General features: G+C 39.7%; 1 protein-coding gene and 1 long non-coding RNA gene across 2 annotated transcripts in view; both read right to left on the reverse strand.

Moving 5' to 3' along the window:
- FBXO42 (F-box protein 42) overlaps positions 1-19319 on the reverse strand; it is a 108922-nt gene that overhangs the window by 45191 nt on the left and 44412 nt on the right. The window contains exons 2-3 of the mRNA XM_006737729.3: positions 4740-5007; positions 1152-1268 (exon numbers count right to left, since the gene is read on the reverse strand). Coding sequence (XP_006737792.1) covers positions 1152-1268; positions 4740-4989 — 367 coding nt within the window. The 5' untranslated portion in view covers positions 4990-5007. The remainder of the gene's footprint in view (positions 1-1151; positions 1269-4739; positions 5008-19319) is intronic.
- LOC145721189 (uncharacterized) overlaps positions 16261-19319 on the reverse strand; it is a 4316-nt gene continuing 1257 nt past the window's right edge. Inside the window, exon 2 of the long non-coding RNA XR_014144691.1 lies at positions 16261-19316. This is a non-coding gene — a long non-coding RNA (uncharacterized LOC145721189). The remainder of the gene's footprint in view (positions 19317-19319) is intronic.

Genomic DNA, 19319 nt, shown 5'->3' on the forward strand with positions numbered 1-19319 from the left:
GCCCCACATCAGGCTCACTGCTCAGCGGGAAGCCTGCTTCTCCCTCTCCCACTCCCCCTGCTTGTGTTTCCTCTCTTGCTGTGTCTCTCTCTCTCTGTCAAAATAAATAAATAAAATCTTTAAAAAAAACAAACAAACATAGGCTTAGAACAGGAAAAACTTTTCTATGAGCTAAAGAGCTGAGAGGTTTCATGAAGGAACTAGAACTTCAGCTGAGTCTTCAAGGAAAGGCAGGCTTCAGCTAAGTGGATGGGAATACTGAAGCAAGGAAGAAACCAGTATGGCAAAGTGACAGCCTGAAAGAGGAGAGCTCCTGGGAAAAGCTGGGAGATGAAGTAGTAAATCTGGACACAGATCAAATTAAAGAAGGCTCTGAATGTAACACTAAGTTTAGCTTTTATCTTGTAAGCAAAGGACAGGCACTGAAGGTTTCTGAACAGGGAAGTAATATAATTAAAGCTGTAATTATGAGAAACTTTCTAAGAGCCCCCCTCCAATGACCTTTCTTTATGCAGAACTATTAATAATATACCTTTACTGACCTAAGATATACCACATCTCATTCTGATGAAGGTATGAATCACTAATAGAATAAAATGGTGTCTACAAAAATCAATTAAAATGGAGAGTTAATTCTAGAATAATTTTTAAAACTCTAAATTACATCTAAATTGCCAGAGCATTTATAATTTTACTATTTAAATTTGTATTTTATAGTTAATACCCTTCATGTTCAAAATTTTTGTGTGACCCCAGTCAAAATCAGTATTTTCTAAACATACACTATGTTAAAATAAAGAATTATCCTAAGACTTACTGCTAAACTCTGACTACTCCAGAAGTAGGATCTCAGAAATACCCTCGTGCACTCCTTTCCTTTGTCTTCCTCTGACATGATGTCAGATGTTCAAGTCTAAGATAATACCTTGACCTCTTTGGAGCAGATACTAGAAAAATCCAAATATAAAATTATACCAAGGTGCCTACACTGCACCTAGGCTCACACTCTTCCGATTCTAATTATAAAATTAATGTAAATCCTCATTTCGCATTCTCGTCATTAAAAAGTCAAACAAAATACATGTTCCAAAGTAATTTTTAGAAATACGACCACAGGCAGGGTGGCCTCTGCTCTCACGGTGAATACTTACTGTGTGAGAACCGCTGAGTGATCGGGGTTCCAGGGTAAGGGTACGTCCGACTCTCCCACTGAATGTGTCCTTCCTGGACAGCCTTTATGAAACCATGATAACACTGGTGGGCTACACCTAAAGATAAAAATAACAAAGGCCTCAGCCTGGATACTTCACTTTTCAATCAAATTATTAAAACTGCATCTACTGGGGCGCCTGGGTGGCTCAGTCGTTAAGCATCTGCCTTCGACTCAGGTCATGATCCCAGGGTGCTGGGATCGAGCCCCGCATCGGGCTCCCTGCTCTGCGGGAAGCCTGCTTCTCCCTCTCCCACTCCCCCTGCTTCTGTTCCCTCTCTTGCTGTGTCTCTCTCTGTCAAATAAATAAAATCTTAAAAAGAAAAACAAAACTGCATCTATTAACTGTCTTATCACTTTCATAAGACCTAAGTTTCTTAGTGGAACTCCAAATTTCTCTGATTTTTCATTCAAAGAAAGAGAACAGAATTTCAAAACTAGAAGATCCAATCCTTCTACTTTACCAGGGTTTAGGGAGGTTAAATGTTACAAAGCTCAAGGTTACAAAATTAGCTCGCACTGTAACTGTGCTCCCCTTTACATCATATGATGAGGCAACACATTAAAATAATTGGTAGGGGCATCTGGCTCAGGCAGTAGGGCATGCGACTCCTGATCTTGGGGTTGTGCGTTTGCGTCCTATAATGGGCGTAGAGTTTACTTAAAAAAATAAATAAATAAATAAAAATAGTATAAAATAAAACAACTGGTATTATTTACTCCAAAGCAAAGGGGCTGGGGAATAATTTAGCTTTGTGAGAAAGAACATGGTAAAACTGTCTGGAATATAAATTACAGGCATTCATAAATATCTATGTTTAGTTAAACCATGGCAACCAAGCATATTCCATCTTAAACAAAGAGATGATAATTAGCTTACAGTGAATTATGAAATGATGAATTTACAACTAAGGAAAGCTGTTTTTAAAGGTGAGAGCTTTTACTATAATGGTGGATACGTGTCATTATACATTTGTTCAAACCCACAGAATGTGCACCCTAATGCAAACTATGGACTTTGGGTGATGTTATGTCCATGAGGTTCATCAACTATAACAAACGGACCACTCTGGTGGGGAATGTTGATAGTAGGAGAGGCTGTGGATTTGGGGAGGACAGGGGGTATATGGGAAATCACTGAACTTTCTGCTCAATTTTGCTGTGAACCTAAAACCACTCCAAAAAATACAGTCTATTTTTTTTTTTAAGTGAGAGCTTCATGTTTCTGGAACAATCTATCTTTTTAACTCAAGAAATGATTATCTTATTTCAAAGAGCAACATTTTGAATGAAGAGAATAACAAATTATGTTACACTTTGAAAGAACATATCATTTAAAAAAAATTTTTTTTGAACATATCATTTTTTAATTCATATCACATTAGTGGATCCTTAAATGGGATCAGAGTACTTATACATGTTTTCCAAAGACAATCACTATCTCTTGGCTGAACTCACAATTAAGGATTAAATATTAAGGGGCGCCTGGGTGGCTCAGCCATTAAGCATCTGCCTTCAGCTCAGGTCATGATCCCAGCATCCAGGGATCAAGCCCCACTTCGGGCTCCCTGCTCAGCAGGAAGCCTGCTTCTCCCTCTCCCACTCCCCCTGCTTGTATTCCCTCTCTCGCTGTGTCTCTCTCTGTCAAATAAATAAATAAAATCTTTAAAAAAAAAAGAATTAAATAAAAAAGACACAGCCACTCAGTGTGTGACAGCACTGCCAACTATACGTTGATGAAGAAAGTAACACAGATTTAAAAACACTGAAATGAGGTAAGGCAGCAAGGAATAAAAGACAGATACTTAATGACAGAAAAGGACAGGGGGGAAAATGTCTTGGCAGTGACTTCCTTGCCCCAGAAGATTTAAGACTGTGAGTACTAGGTTAGGGCTCTTCTCCCTTAAAAAATACATATATATCAAAATAGTAAGAATGCCAAATAAAACTAAGAATAAATTCATATATTTGATTTGATCACAGTCCCTCATCTGTGATTCTTCCACGTCTATTTTAGAGATGAAATCATCTACTTCCACAGGGTAGGCAGCCAGTCTCTCCTGGAGAGTCCATTAAGTCTGCAAATAGTGGGGCCCCTGGGTGGCTCAGTCGTTAAGCGTCTGCCTTCAGCTCAGGTCATGATCCCAGGGTCCTGGGATCGAGCCCCACATCGGGCTCCCTGCTCAGTGGGGAGCCTGCTTCTCCCTCTCCTGTTCCCCCTGCTTGTGCTCTCTCTCTGTCAAAATAAATAAATAAAATCTTAAAAAAAAAAAAAAGTCTGCAATAGAAGCAGGCTGTTGGCACACCAGTATTACCAGTTGTAAGCAAATGACCTCACAGTAACAGGGCCCAGCAAGCAGTTTCAACACAGCTGGTCCTCAGTCTTCAGGCTGGAGTCTGAGCAATTGACAACGACCCCATGCCTCACGAGAACCACCTTGAAAAGATTTTAAGACTCAGTCTGATCTAAAGGTTTTTCTGTCCTAACTCTGTTCCCACCAGGAAAGAACAAATTGATACAACCCTTGCTTTGATCAAAGATTATTCAACTGGCCTGATCATCTTCATTTAAAAAATGGGCCCTTTCCACTTAAAATGTAATGAAGCCAAGGGGCACCTTGGTGGCACGGCCGGCTGAGTGTCCGACTCTTGGTTTCGGCTCAGGTCATGATCTTGGCTTCGTGGGATCAAGCCTTGCATCAGGGTGGAGTCTGCTTAGGACTCTCTCTGCCCCTCCCCTCCCCTCCACTCTCTCTCTCTCTAATAAATAAATAAATCTTTAAAAAAAAAGTAATGAAGCCAATTAACTATCTATTAATTAAAAATACAGCACACTTAGTAACTACAACAGTTAGCCAAAGTTGAAATCTTGATTAGAAATGATGGAAAAACAGGAGAAACTCATTTTTAAATGTAGAAGATATACACACGGCCTGTACTCCTTGAGAGAAAATTAAGCAGTAAATGCTTGCACAATCCCACATTTGCCACAATTAGCTACTTTAAGAAACAAAATGATATCCTCATAAAGAACATGGACTCTAAAGCCAGACTGCCTGAATGTGTACCTTTGATCCCCCATTGACTATCTGTGTGACCTTGGGTAAATTACTTAACTATGCCTCACACTCTGTTTCTTCACCTAATCCAGAGTCTGCTGTGAGGACAGGAAAGCAGTCACTACACTGCCCGACAACACTAAGAGGTATATTAACGTTCATTATACCGTTACTCCATATCCATTCCTACTTCTCCAGTTCAAGAATACAATTTACCAGATCAACTCTAAGAATATGCAGAAAAAGAATCTTCATTTTAAAACTGCAAGTTGGATTAAATATCACAAAATTCAAGCTGTTCATAAAACTAACCAGGATTAAGACAAAAGGAAAACGTACAGAGTTAATTGTCTCACACTAAATTTTAGAACCATAATACATTTAAGGGAGAAAGGGGAAAATGAAACTGGGAGTTCAAAAATAAATCATTAAAACAGATTTTAAATAAGCCTTTCCACTGTCCACAGTACCTTTGATAAGTCGATACCACTGTTTGCAGACAAGGGCTGCAGTTTTATGCTCCTGGTATGGTGAAAGAAAGGAGAGGATATACTCCAAAACCTCTTCTGGCAGTTCAGACATGGACCTGTTATGTCTCGTCTCCTCAGCTTCCAGCGCTGGGTGGGGCTCCTCATCCTGCTCCATTGTCCCTTCCAGCATAGCTTCTTCTTGGTCCACAGCCATGAAACTGTCATCTTCACTGTCCGAGGAGCTGGCCATGACATTCCACTCAAACAGCTACAGTGGGAAATGAACAAACATTAGTATATACTGTCAGAAGCTCTGAAACAACTCAGGTACACACATCTAAGTAGCACATGATTTCTTTTAGACCCTCAATGAAATCTGTTCCTCAGTACTTGCCCACACTAACTGTGAGCCACCCCCATTTGAGAGGTAGAGTTCAAATACCAAGCCCATCCCAAATATCTAACAAATCCCTAAAGGCTTCTGATTGTATTTTTTCTCTCCACTGTAAACCAGAATGACAGCCGAGTTCTGGGATAACCATAAAACTGGAAGATTGTTCTGTAACAGCTACCCTAAGGCAAGTTTCTGACTGACAGACAGCAAAGGGGATAGCAACTAGATTTCCTTGGCATGATTCAAGACCTCAAACTTCAAAGGAAAAACAAACTGTGGGTCCTATAAAGAGTAATAAGAACACTCTGAGAATGTGGATTAAGAAAAGGTTTTCTAGCTTTTATACAAGACAATTCACTTAAGAGGAAAACAAATGTTCCAAGAACAGGCTTAACTAGCTAAAATACCATATTTATATTAGAAAGCATCAAAACAGATCCAGGGAGTAAAAAAACAATATTTATGCCCATCAATAACATAACAGATATACTGTGGTACATTCACACAATGAAATTAACACAATGGAATACAGCAAGGAACTACAGACACCCACACAGATAAATCTCTCAAACATAATACTGAGCAAAAGAATACAGAAGAGTACATACTACATGACCATGCTTATATCAGATTCACAACCAGGCAAAATTAATTCATGCTATTGCAAGTGAGTGCTGCAGGGGTGCTGGTAAAGTTGTTTCCTGATTGGGTAATGGTTACACGATGTGTTCAGTCTGTGAAAAATCCACCAAGATGAGTACTTAATGTTTAATGCATTTCTTTCTCTAAAGCTTACCAAAATAAGCCATTATCAAGTTACCTCTCGTGAAGGTAATTAATTTTAAAAAACCGTTATGGATGATTTTTTTTTAAATTTTATTTATTTATTTGACAGAGAGAGACACAGCGAGAGAGGGAACACAAGCAGGGGGAATGGGAGAGGGAGAAGCAGGCTTCCTGCGGAGCAGGGAGCCTGATGCGGGGCTGGATCTCAGGACCCTGGGATCATGATCTGAGCCGAAGGCAGACGCTTAACGACTGAGCCACCCAGGTGCCCCATTATGGATGATTTTTAACTTCTTTTTCTATATTCCCTAAATTTTCTAGAAAGAGCACAAAATATGTTAAAATACACAATAGAAGCAGGCAACTCATTTATATCATTCTTCCGATGTTTCATGCAAAGCCTGCGATAAAGACAGTAAAATGAAGGGAATAGGGTGATTTATGTAAGAAGTGTATCACAGGTTCCATTCTCCAGGAAGCAAATGCTAAAAAAACAAAATTAGGAATGAAAAAAGATTTAAGGTGGGGAACTCTTGTGAGAAGAAAAAAAAAGGAAGCAGGACTGAGCAGGAGGAACAGAGCTCAATGTACCCCTGACAAAGCCTGTCCAACAGAGCTCAGGAACAAGGATAGCCAGCTCCACTACTGGGCTCATCTATAATTGCTCTGCTCAGCCACTGGCTGGGGGCTGCTCCAAAGCTGAGGCCCGCCCTGAAGGGACTAAGGGATTTCTTCAGTTATACTCCTTACAGATGGGCAGGAAGTCCTTTCTTGAAGGGACATCTGAGTTCATTTTCTTATTTTCTAATACATCTATTCCCCTTGACCATACACACCTACCCAGATCACTCACTAGGCCATTCATCTTAAAATTTCAAGCATTCCCTCTAACACTGATGAGAAGAATAAAAAATAATGGGAAGAGAAAAGTAATCTTGAAATATACTTGGGGCTTTGAGAAAGATCTGAAATGTTCCAGGGATGCCTGGCTGGCTGTCAGTAGGGCATGCAACTTTTGATCCTGGGGTTGTAAGTTCGAGCCCCACATTGGGCACAGAGATTACTTAAAATACATAGAGAGAGAGAGAGAGAGAGAGAGATCTGAAATGTTCCAAAAGATGAGGGGGGTGGGGAGAGCAAAGAACAGAATCTTTCCCCCCTCATTTCTACCATTCCTGTAATTTATATACAAACTATGTACAACATCTTAAAAACTGGAAGAATGATCACATAAAGGAAAATGAAAAAATGCATTAGCTCATAAAGTCGCTTCCAAGAAACTCATCTATCAAATTAGCTCATGATATTGCAATGTGTCCTAGTGAAGTGGCTGCTAGAATCTTGATGATGGTGAACAAAAGGTGGCTAACTGCAAGTAGTGGAGTAGCCTAAGTCCTCCTAGCTGAGGGAGGAGGGACAGCAGAGGGAAGGAGGCAGCAATCCCCTCCATTCCCCAAAAGTAGGTTTACCGTAATTGTATTAACTTATCCTAGAGTTACCCCCCACCTTGGGTAAGCTGTTTTTCCACATGCTTAACTCACTAAAGGAAGGCCTTTCCATTTCCAGCCCTAACTCCTACCCTGAAGAGTATTCATATAAAATATAAAACAAAAATAAAATTTTGGGGGGGCACCTGGGTGGCTCAGTCGTTAAGCGTCTGCGTTCGGCTCTGGTCATGATCCCAGGGTCCTGGGATCGAGCCCCGCATTGGGCTCCCTGCTCCGCGGGAAGCCCGCTTCTCCCTCCACTCCCCCTGCTTGTGTTCCCTCTCGTGCTCTCTCTCTCTGTCAAATAAATAAATAAAATCTTTTAAAAAATAAAAATAAATAAAAAATAAATAAAATTTTTTTTTCTGGCAAAAAAAAAAAGGTACTTTTTACTACTGGGAAGAAATTACTTCCCATATTCCCTCTTATTCTTTCCCCTATAAGTTATCATTTCTCACTTCCCACTGGCTATCTTCCCTAATTTATTGACTTTCTCATATTTTTAACCCCCACTCAGCGCTGAAATTCACTAGGGAAAAGAATCCAAAGAAACAGATTCCTTGGGGCGCCTGGATGGCTCAGATGGTTAAGCGTCTGCCTTCAGCTCAGGTCATGATCCCAGGGTCCTGAGATCGAGCCCCACATCAGGCTCCTGGCTCAGCGGAGAGCCTGCTTCTCCCTCTCCCTCTGCCTCTCTCCCTGCTCATGCTCTCTCTCTCCCTCTCTGTATCTCTGTGTCTCAAGTGAATAAATAAAATCTTAAAAAAAAAAAAAAAGAAAAGAAACAGACTCCTTGAGTTTGGCTGCATCTTTCACATTTGAATTACACATAACATCTCAAATACAGTTGTTCCTTTACTCAAAAGCTTGACAGATTGTGAGGCTAGGGTCCTCTTCAGAACAAACTAAATCAGTAAAGGCTACAAGAGCTTATTTATAGAATACTATTTTTTCCCCAAGCAAAATAAATGTTTGGCCCAATAAAACAACTTCTTAATCCGTTCCCAAATCTTCTCAAAGTACAATTAGCAAGCAAACATAAAGGGACTCACACTTTTGTAATACCCAGTTTTAAGTAATTCTCCCATTCAACCATTTCTCTGTCCACAAAAGCATCAAATCCGACGCTCCTGAGGGCATGTTTGCGAACTTGGCCCTGAGCAAAGATGCCAAGGGATGGGATCAGATGCGATTCCTCTGTAATTACACGCCCAGGAACTTGCACAGTCCTTCATTTTCACTTCCATGATTAGGTAATGAAATCATCACTCATATTCCCACAGGATATGGAGGCATTCTGAAACAGTTTTTGTTTTCTTCATGCCAAAAGAAGCCCTACAAAACAATTCGCATGTAATTGTTGTTAACTCACTAAATGTGGTTTTCATGAAGTCTTTTTTTTTTCCAAGATCTTTTTTTTTTTTTTAATTTTATTTATTTAACAGAGAGACAGAGACAGTGAGAGAAGGAACACAAGCAGGGGGAGTGGGCGAAGGAGAAGCAGGCTTCCCCAGGAGCAGGGAGCCCAATGCGGGGCTCGATCCCAGGACCCTGGGATCATGACCTGAGCTGAAGGCAGCCGCTTAACGACTGAGCCACCCAGGCGCCCCTCAAGATCTTATTTCTTAAGTAATTTCTACACCCAATGTGGGGATCAAACTTATAACCACGGGATCAAGAGTCACAGCCTCTACAGACTGAACCAGCCAGGCGCCTCAGTTTTCCTGAAGTCTTTTTTTTTTTTTTTTTAAAGTAATCTCTACACCCAATGTGGGGCTCGAACCCACAACCCTGAGATCAAGAATCACATGCTCCACTGACTGAGCCACCCAGGCACCCCATCATGAAGTCTTTAAGAGAAATCTTCCTCACCTTTCACATTTGTGTTAGACCTTCTTAGTTTCCCCAAGTTTTTGGTAGAAACCACAAACTGGTCATTTACTGGACTCTGAGCTCCCTGAGGGCAGAGACCATGTCTAGCCATCTTGTCTTGCTAGAACTAGACACACAAATGAGCACAAGGTTTATTGAAATTTCTACTCACACCACCCTTGTGCTGACTTCGCATTATTTTATACTAGAAATTACATCACCAGTACATCCGAGAATAGCAGACCCTACCCTTATATGTCACTGGATGCTGCCAAGATATTTTATTGGTCAGAATGAACATATCTCTCTGGTTCCTTGAATTTTGACCTTTTAAGGTGTACACTGGTCTGAGAGTCTGCACCAGACTCCGGAGCCATACCCAATGAACTTTTGCTGGGTCAAGATGGGTGGTACTAAAGAAACCATTTATCTGGACCAGTAGTATCACTACTATACTACACGATACTATATATACTATACTATGAGACTACATCCAACTAAATACAAATTACTTTTAAAAATCCAAATACCTTGGGGCACTGGCTGGGTCAGTTGGTAGAGCATGTGACTCTTGATCTCAGAGAGCTCAAGAGCCACCCACACTGGGCATAGAGCTTATTTAAAAAACAAAAATCCATATACCTTGCCCATCTGAAGTATAAATTAAGTTTAAGATTTTGAGACAAGGAGATTTGGCTACTGTTTCTACCTGTAACACTGTGTGACCCAGGACAGGTCACGCAGAACAACATGGGAAAACCTCTTTACTCTAAGTAATGAAAACTCCCTATCTACTTTATAAAGATTCTGTAAAGGTAGCAGATATCAGCAAACTACTCTGAACTCCTTGGAGGAAACTGATTACCTTGTGAAGAGTTAAAATCAATTCAAAGAAATTCAGGATGGGAATGAAACTACTTTGTTATCCACGTACAAGTTTTTACCAGATCCTAGTACAATATTTGATTAACTGTGCCTTTGATTTCTGTACAACTAGACATCTGACAATCCTCTTGGAGTAAACATGTCTTTATGAAAATCAAAATACACTTCACTAAAAGGAAGTTGAAGATTTAAAATGCAATCAAGATTCTTCTTCACAAATTCAAAAAGCTAAAAAAAAAAATGCAATAAGGGAACCTCTCAGTGACAGTAAGATAAAGCATTGAGACTTCACTGAAGAACATGTGGCTGGACTGAATGGAAAAGCACCCACAGTTATCCCTCAACATGAGGGCTTCTAAGGCTTCAGGAGCAAAGCAGCAACCTCGCACAGATGTCAACATGAACTCATGAAGTTACCCACCTCAGCAGCACTCATGTTAGCTAAAAGGTATTGAATATACTTTTGAAAATATAAAATACTGTTAAATGAAGACCACAATATGATTCAATCTAAGATGGTAACAAGCCTTATTAATATACCACATTATTATCATTGTACTAAGTCAAATGAAAAAGTTACAGAAAATGATAAAATATAAATTTCTACCTTACCTCATGCATTCAACAAATATCATGGGACATTTACTATACGTGAAAATACTGTGCTTACATCCCATGGGAGTGAAAAAGAGGACATGCCGGGGCTCCTGGGTGGCTCAGTTGGTTAAGCGTCCGACTTTTGGTTTTGGCTCAGGTCATGATCTCATGGGTCGAGGATTGGGCCCTGTGTGGGCCTCCGTGCTCAGCGGGGAGTCTGCTTGAAGATTCTCTCCCTCTGCCCCTGTCCCCACTCGCACACATGTTCTCTCTCAAATAAATAAATAAATCTTAAAAAAAAAGAAAAAAGAGGATATGCCACTATTTCCTCTCAAGGACATTAACCTGGTAAGAGCCAAAGACAAATAATGAATACTAACACAGGACAGACCTGTGGTACAAACAAGAAGCTTTAGCAATTCAGGGAAGGAGGAGATGGCTTCCAACTAGTCTGATCAGGAAATCACACAAAGGCAAGCATTTCCATGTTGAAGAATAGGTAGGATTTTAGAGAATGAAATGGGAGAAGGTGGAGGGATAAAGATCTTCAAATTACTATCTCTTGAAATGATATTCTTTGCTACTTATGGAATTACCTTTAGGACAAAGGGAAAAACTATTTTTTATTCGATGGGTGTTTTACCATTTGCACACACTACTTAATATTTTATCTACATTAACAGAAGCTCATAATCTGGAGATTCCTTAGTTCCTCACAGTCAATGTTTTGACAAAGTCTAGAAATAGAATCATTTGGCATAACTACTGTTGCTATTAGCAAACTGTGAGCTACTTTGACAAGCAAATTCAGAGAACTGTTTCTATAAAGAATTCCAAACCTAGTAAGAGATATCAGCTGCAGTAAGTTTTTTTTTAAGTGGTTAACTCATCAATGTGTTATCTAATTAAGACTCGCTTTAATGAAATTGAAAAATATTTTGCCAAACTACCCACTTAGTATACTTTTATCTTTACAATGACTGATACTAAATGAAAGCACTTTATGACTTTTCTAGAGCCATCCATATTCATACGTAGAAGCCAAAGGATTTGTTATTACTAAGTATTTGGTCAAGAAAAATGTGCTGGTTTCATATCATGAACGGAAATACTCTAGGTTCTGAAAATTCCATATGGAGGAACTACACATTCTAGGTTCAACAAAATGTTTCATTTCGTATAAAGAATACAACAGAACTTTAATACCCAAATTTATATTTTGGTGAGAGCTTGAATTTTTAGATTTTAAGAAAAGACAGTGATAATGTACAAAGTACAGAATAATTAGGATTGCAATAATTTAACATATAACAGTAATTGTATTTTATTTATTTATTTATTTTAAAGATTTTATTTATTTATTCATGAGAGACAGAGAGAGAGAGGCAGAGGGAGAAGCAGGCTCCCAAGGAGCAGGGAACCCGACGTGGGACTCGATCCCAGGACCCTGGGATCATGACCTGAGCCGAAGGCAGACGCTTAACCATCTGAGCCACTCAGGCGCCCTATAACAGTAATTTTAAACAAAAGGCTTTCATTTGAAGTACAGTATGAATCAGAGGAGTTAGAGGAGAAAAAAGGTGCATTAAAGGGTACATTATTCTGGGTTTGGAAATTTTTTCCCCTCTCAAAAATAATTATTTAAGGGCACCTGGGTGGCTCAGTTGGTTAAGCATCTGCCTTCGGCTCAGGTCATGATCCTGGGGTTCTGGGATCGAGTCCCACATTGGACTCCCTGCTCCGCAGGGAGCCTGCCTCTCCCTCTCCCTCTCTGTCTCTCATGAATAAATAAAATCTTCAAAAAATAATAATTATTTAAGAAAGACAAATGCAAAAGGAGCAAATATTCATACCGTAACGGTAGTAAACTATATTAACTCAAAATTGGCTGCATCAGACTACATAAATGATCAGAACATACCTACCTCTCCCTCTGCGCTCCCACAATACTAAGTACTGCCTGCAGTGCTGGGAATTACTACACTGCAATTGTCTGTCTGCCTCCTCCTCTCCCCTTAGGGCACAAAAGAAAATTGTTTTCTGTATCCATATAAGAGCTCAGCAAAAGGCTATTGAATGAATAAACAAATACAACTTTATGAATTAATTTTAGAGTCAATGACAAAATCTAAATGTTAATTCCTACATATTCTAATGAAAAAAACTTCATATCAAAAAGTAAAATAAAAAAAACAATAAGAAGAAAGTTCAGGGGGCGCCTGGGTGGCTCAGTCGTTGAGCGTCTGCCTTCGGCTCAGGTCATGATCACAGGGTCCTGGGATCAAGCCCCGCATCGGGCTCCCTGCTCCGCGGGAAGCCTGCTTCTCCCTCTCCCACTCCCCCTGCTTGTGTTCCCTCTCTCGCTGTGTCTCTCTCTGTCAAATAAATAAATAAAATCTTTAAAAAAAAAAAAAGAAGAAGAAAGTTCAGATGGCTAAAGACTAATAAAACTAGAGAATGGAGGGTAAAAACAGGCACGAAGAAGTGGGAATTTTTATTCTTTTTTTTTTTTTTAAGATTTTATTTATTTATTTGTCAGAGAGAGAGAGCACAAGCAGGGGGAGCAGCATGCAGAGAAGGCAGAGGGAAAAGCAGGCTCCCCACTGAGCAAGGAGCCTGATGTGGGACTCGATTCCAGGACGCTGGGATCATGACCCAAGCTGAAGGCAGACGCTTAAACAACTGAGCCACCCAGGCATCCTGGGAATTTTTATTCTTAAATTAAAAATGTACAGTATCTAAACAAATCATTACTATTTTTATTTTTTTTAAGATTTTATTTATTTGAGAGAGACAGAGAGAGAGAGATCACAAGCAGGGAGGAAGGGTAGAGGGAGAAGCAGACTCCCTGCTGAGCAAGGAGCCCGATGTGGGACTCGATCCCAGAACCCTGGGATCATGACCTGAGCCGAAGGCAGACACTTAACCGACTGAGCCACCCAGGCACCCAAATCATTACTACTTTTTAAGATGTTCAGATTTTTCTGCCATTATGCACCTTTCTTCTGACAACAAGAGAGGAGTATGCAAAAACCACTGCAGGCCAGGATTCTCTTAGCCTTTTGTGGAGAGATTCTATCACAATGGTTCCCAGACTTATGAATTTCACAGATCAGCAATTTTTTTTAGACTGACATAGGGTCAACAAATTTTTATTTTCCCAAGTAAGGACAAGGAAAAAAAGACACCACAGACACAAATCCTACCATCTAAATATCATAGCTTCATAAAGGAGATTTAAAAATCTGAACAAGGTAGAAGATCATAATCTTTCAATAAAAGCTTTCCCCTCCAAGAAAGAAAATCTTACACACACACACACATGCACACACCATCAAGACAATGAGGGTGAACAAGTATTTTTGGGAACCACTACTGTGTCATGGTATTTCATTTTAACACTTTGCTTTATGGAAAAAAAAAAAATCCCATAATTAAAATAAGTTCTAATCTGAATTTTATTTTTTTATTAAGTTTTAGTTTTAATTCCAGTATAGTTAACATACAATGTCATCTTAGTTTCAGGTATATAATACAGTGACTCAACAATTCTATACATTACTCAGTGCTCATCATGGTAAGTGTACTCTTTAATCCTCATCACCTATTTCCCCCATCCCCCAACCCACCTCCCCTCTGGTAACCATCAGTTTGTTCTCTACAGTTAAGACTCTGTTTTTTGGGCACCTGGGTGGCTCAGTTGGTTAAGCGACTGCCTTTGGCTGAGGTCATGATCCTGGAATCCCTGGATCAAGTCCCACATCGGGCTGCCTGCTCAGCAGGGAGTCTGTTTCTCCCTCTGGCCCTCCCCGCTCATGTGCTCTCTCTCTTTCTATCTCAAATAAATAAAATCTTTAAAAAAAAAAAAAAAAAGACTCTGGGGCGCCTGGGTGGCTCAGATAGTTGGGCGTCTGCCTTTGGCTCAGGTCATGATTCCGGGGTCCTGGGATCGAGCCCCGCCTCGGGCTCCTGGCTCGGCAGGGAGCCTGCTTCTCCCTCTCCCTCTGTCTACCCCCTGCTCATGCTCCCTCTCTCTCTCTCTGTATCTCTGTGTCTCAAATGAATAAATAAAATCTTTTAAAAAAAAAAATCTGTTTTTTGGTTTCAACCCACCTTCCCTCTGGTAACCATCAGTTTGTTCTCTACAGTTAAGACTCTGTTTTTTGGTTTGTCTCTTTTCCTTTGCTCATTTTTTAAATTCCACATGAGTGAAATCATATGGTATTTGTCCTTCTCTGATTTATTTCACTTATCATTATACTCTCTAGCTACATCCATGTTGTTGCAAATGGCAAGATTTCACTCTTTTTAATGGCTAATATTCCATTGTATGTGTGTGCACATATATATACATGCACACTTCTTTATCCATTCTTTATTTATTTATTTATTTATTTATTTATTTGAACACACCACATCTTCTTTATCCATTCATCTATTGATGGACACTTGGGCTGCTTCCATAATCTGGCTGTTGAAAATAATGCTGCAATAAACATAGGGGTGCATGTATCCCTTAGAATTAGTGTTCTTGTATTTTTTGGGTAAATACCCAGTAATGCGATTACTGAATAGGGCAGTTCTATTTTTAACTTTTTGAGGAACCTCCAAACTGTTCTCCAGAATGGCTGCACCAGTTTGCATTCCCATCAACAGTGTAAGAAGGTTCTTTTTTCCTTCACATCCTCACCAACACTTGTTGTTTCCTGTGTTTTTTATTTTAGCCATTCTGACAGGTGTGACGTGATAGCTCACTGTGGTTTTGATTTGCATTTCCCTGATGATGAGTGATGTCGGTCATCTTTTCATGTCTGCTGGTCATTTGTATGTCTTCTTTGGAGAAATGTCTAGTCATGTCTTCTGCCCCCTTTTTTAATTTGGTTATTTGTTTTCTGAGTGTTGAGTTGTATCAGTTCTTTATATATTTTGGATACTAACCCTTTACTGGATATGCCATTTGCAAATTTCTTCTTCCATTTAGTAGGCTGCCTTTTAGTTTTGATGACTGTTTCCTTTGCTATACAGAAACTTTTTATTTCGTTTTGTTTTTTAAAGATTCTCTTTATTTATTCATGAGAGACAGAAAGAGAGGCGGAGGCAGAGGCAGAAGCAGACTCCCCGCAGAGCAGGGAGCCCATGTGGGACTCGATCCCAGGGCCCTGTGTTCATGACCCATGCCAAAGGCAGACGCTTAACTGACTGAGCCACCCAGGCACCCAGAAGCTTTTTAATTTGAAGCAGTTCCTGTAGTTTATTTTTGCTTTTGTTCCCCTCGCCTCAGAAGCCATATCTAGAAAGATGTTGCTTCTGTGGCTGATGTCAGAGAAATTGCTGCCTGTTCTTGGATTTTTATGATCTCAGGTCTTGCATTTAGATCCTTGATCCATTTTGAGTTCACTTGTGTGTAGTGTAAAAAAGTAGTCCAGTTTCATTCTTTTGCATGTAGATGTCCAGTTTTCCCAACATCAGTTTGTTGAAAAGATTCTTTTTCCCATTGCAATATTCTTTCCTCCTCTGTCAAAGGTTAATTAACCATATAATTGTGGGTTTATTTCTCAGTTTTTTATTCTGTTCCATTGATCTATGTGTCTATTTTTATACCAGTACCATACTGTTCTGATTGCTACAGCTTTGTAATCAAAGTATCATGTCATCTGTAAATAGGGAAAGTTTTACTTCTTCCTTACCAATTTGGGTGCCTTTTATTTATTTTTGTTTTCTGATATCTGTGGCTAGGATTTCAGTACTATGTTGAATAAAAGTGGTGAGAGTGGACATCTTTGTCTTGTTCCTGACCTTAGGGAAAAAGCTCTCAGTTTTTCCCCATTGAGTATGATGTTAGCTGTGGGTTTTTCATATAAGGCCTTTATTATGTTGAGGTGTGTTCCCTCTGAACCTACTTCATCGAGAGTTTTTTTTATCAGGAGTGGATGTTATACTTTGTCAAATGCTTTCTCTGCATCTATTGAAATGATTATATGGGGGTTTTTTGGGTTGTTTTTGTTTGTTTTTTAGAGATTTTATTTATTTGACACAGAGAGAAAAAGCACAAGTAGGCAGAGAGGCAAGCAGAGAGAGAGGGAGAAGCAGGCTCTCCACTGAGCAGGGAGCCGGACGTGGGGCTCGATCCCAGGACCCAGGGATCATGACCTGAGCCGAAGGCAGCCGCTTAACCGACTGAACCACACAGGCACCCCTGTTTTGTTTTTTTTCCCCTAAAGAGTCATTTATTCTAGAGAGAGAGTGTGTGCACAGGAGCATGTGCAAGCTGGGGGAGGGAGAGGGACAAGCAGACTCTGGGCTGAGCATGGAGCCCATAGCAGGGCTCGATCCCATGACCCAAGCAGCAGCCGAGAGCCTGAAGCCCACCAAGGCACCTGTTTTTTGTTTTTAAGTAGGCTCCACTTAAAAATTCCCCAGTGCGGGGCTTGAACTCATGACACTGAGATCAAGACCTGAGCTGAGATCAAGAGTTGGGTGCTTAACTGACTGAGCCACCCGGGCACCCCAGGATCATGTTTTTTTTCCTTTCTCGTACTGATGTGATGTATCATAGATTGATTTATGAGTATCAAACCACTCTTGCATCCCAGGAATAAATCCCACTTGATCGTGGTGATTTTTTTTTAATACATTGTTGGATTCGGTTTGCTAGTATTTTGTTGAAGATTTTGGCATCTACGTTTATCAGAGATATTGGCCTGTAGTTCTCTTTTTTGTGGTGTATTTAACTAGTTTTGGAATCCGGGTAATGTTGGCCTCTTGGAATGAATTTGGAAGTTCTCCTTCCTCTTCTGTTTTTTGGAATAGTTTGAAAAGAATAGGTATGAACTCTTTTTGAAATGTGTGGTAGAATTCACCTGTGAAGCCGCCTCATCCTGGGCTTTTGATTACTGATTCAATTTCATTGCTGGTAATCGGTCTATTCAAATTTTCTTTTTCTTCCTGCTTCGGTTTTGGTAGGTTACATGTTTCTAGAAATTTATCCATTTCTTCTAGGTTGTCCAGTTTGTTGGTGAATTTTATTTATTTATTTATTTGGTGAATTTTATTTTTAACAAAACTAGCTGTTCCCAGTATGCTGGGAAACCATTTCCTAATGCTACAAAGACAGAGGGAATGATGGCTACTGGCAAGAGTACATGAAAGATGAATGCAACCTGATTTCTTTTAGAAATATCTTAGCTGCTCTTGGGGAACCTGGGTGACACAACTGATTGAGTGTCTGACTCTTGGTTTCAGCTCAGGTCCTGATCTCAGGGTCGTGAGATCAAGCTCCGTGTCCAGCTCTGCCCTCAGTACAGAGTCCACTTAAGATTCTCTCTCCCTCTCCCTCTGCCCCTCTCCACTCCCTTGTGCGTTCTCTCTCTCTCAAAAAAAAATAAATAAATCTTAAAAAGATATCTTAGCTGCTCTTTTCATAATGCTTTTTAATTTACAATGTTTTTGTTTTTTTTTTTTACTCATGTGCTTTCCCCACTAAATTCTTAAGGTCTTTATTTTTAATAAGATTTAACTATAGCACTTTTTTTCTTTTAAACTGCAACTGAATATATTAGTCAGATTTTATTACTGTTATTGGGAGTATTACAGGCATACCATAGAGTTTCAAAACTTTCCATAGAAGCTAAAGTTTTAAGCATCAGGTTCTCACACAAGATGCTATACCGTGCTACTTTCAAACAAACAAAAAAAGAACAAGTCTAAAGTTCATTCCAAAATTATGTAAGCTAGTAAACTCTTCACGATCCAGTAGAAAGTATCAAATAATAAAGGAAATAAAGTCTCCCCTGCATTAAGGATTGACTAAAGCAATCACCACTTCATGGCTTCAGTTTTAAGAAAGGCTAACAGCTTTCTGGTTCACTTATCCACTGTAGATCTATTTCAATGGAAGGAGTAATTTTTTTTTTAACAAATTCATTTTACTTTATACAAGTAAATACTTGTATTTATTCCTGGAATGCAAGAGTGGTTTGATACTCATAAATCAATCCGCATGATACATCACATCAGTACAAGAAAGGAAAAAAAAAATGATCCTGTGGTGCCCGCGTGGCTCATTCAGTTAAGTATTTCCTTCAGAAGGAGAAGTTCATACAAGAAGTTCAAGAATGTATTGGATTTAGCAATATTTATCAATTTAAAATGTTCAAACCCGGGGCACCTGTGTGGCTCAGTTGGTTAAGCATCCGACTCTTGGTTTCGGCTCAGGTCTTGATCTCGGGGTCATGGGATCAAGCCCCAGGTCAGGCTCTGTGCTCAGCACAGAGTCTACTTGTCCCTCTCCTTCCCCCCCTGCATGTGCACGCACGCTGTCTCTCTCTCTCAAATAAATAAATCAAATCTTTGGAAAAAAGTAAATAAATAAAATGTTCAAACTCTTTGACTCAGCAAATTTTAATTTTCAGGTATCTTTCCAACACAAACATCCATACACATGCACAAAGATGTATGCACAAGAGGAGGTCTGTAGTATCTTCTTTGTAATGACAATAACTTGCAACTACTTAAATGTCCATTAATAGGAAAATGGCTAGGTAAATAATGCTGAACCTA

The sequence above is a fragment of the Leptonychotes weddellii genome, chromosome 4 (genome assembly GCF_054177405.1).
Source record: "Leptonychotes weddellii isolate Sample4059 chromosome 4, ASM5417740v2, whole genome shotgun sequence".
Lineage (NCBI taxonomy): Eukaryota > Metazoa > Chordata > Mammalia > Carnivora > Phocidae > Leptonychotes > Leptonychotes weddellii.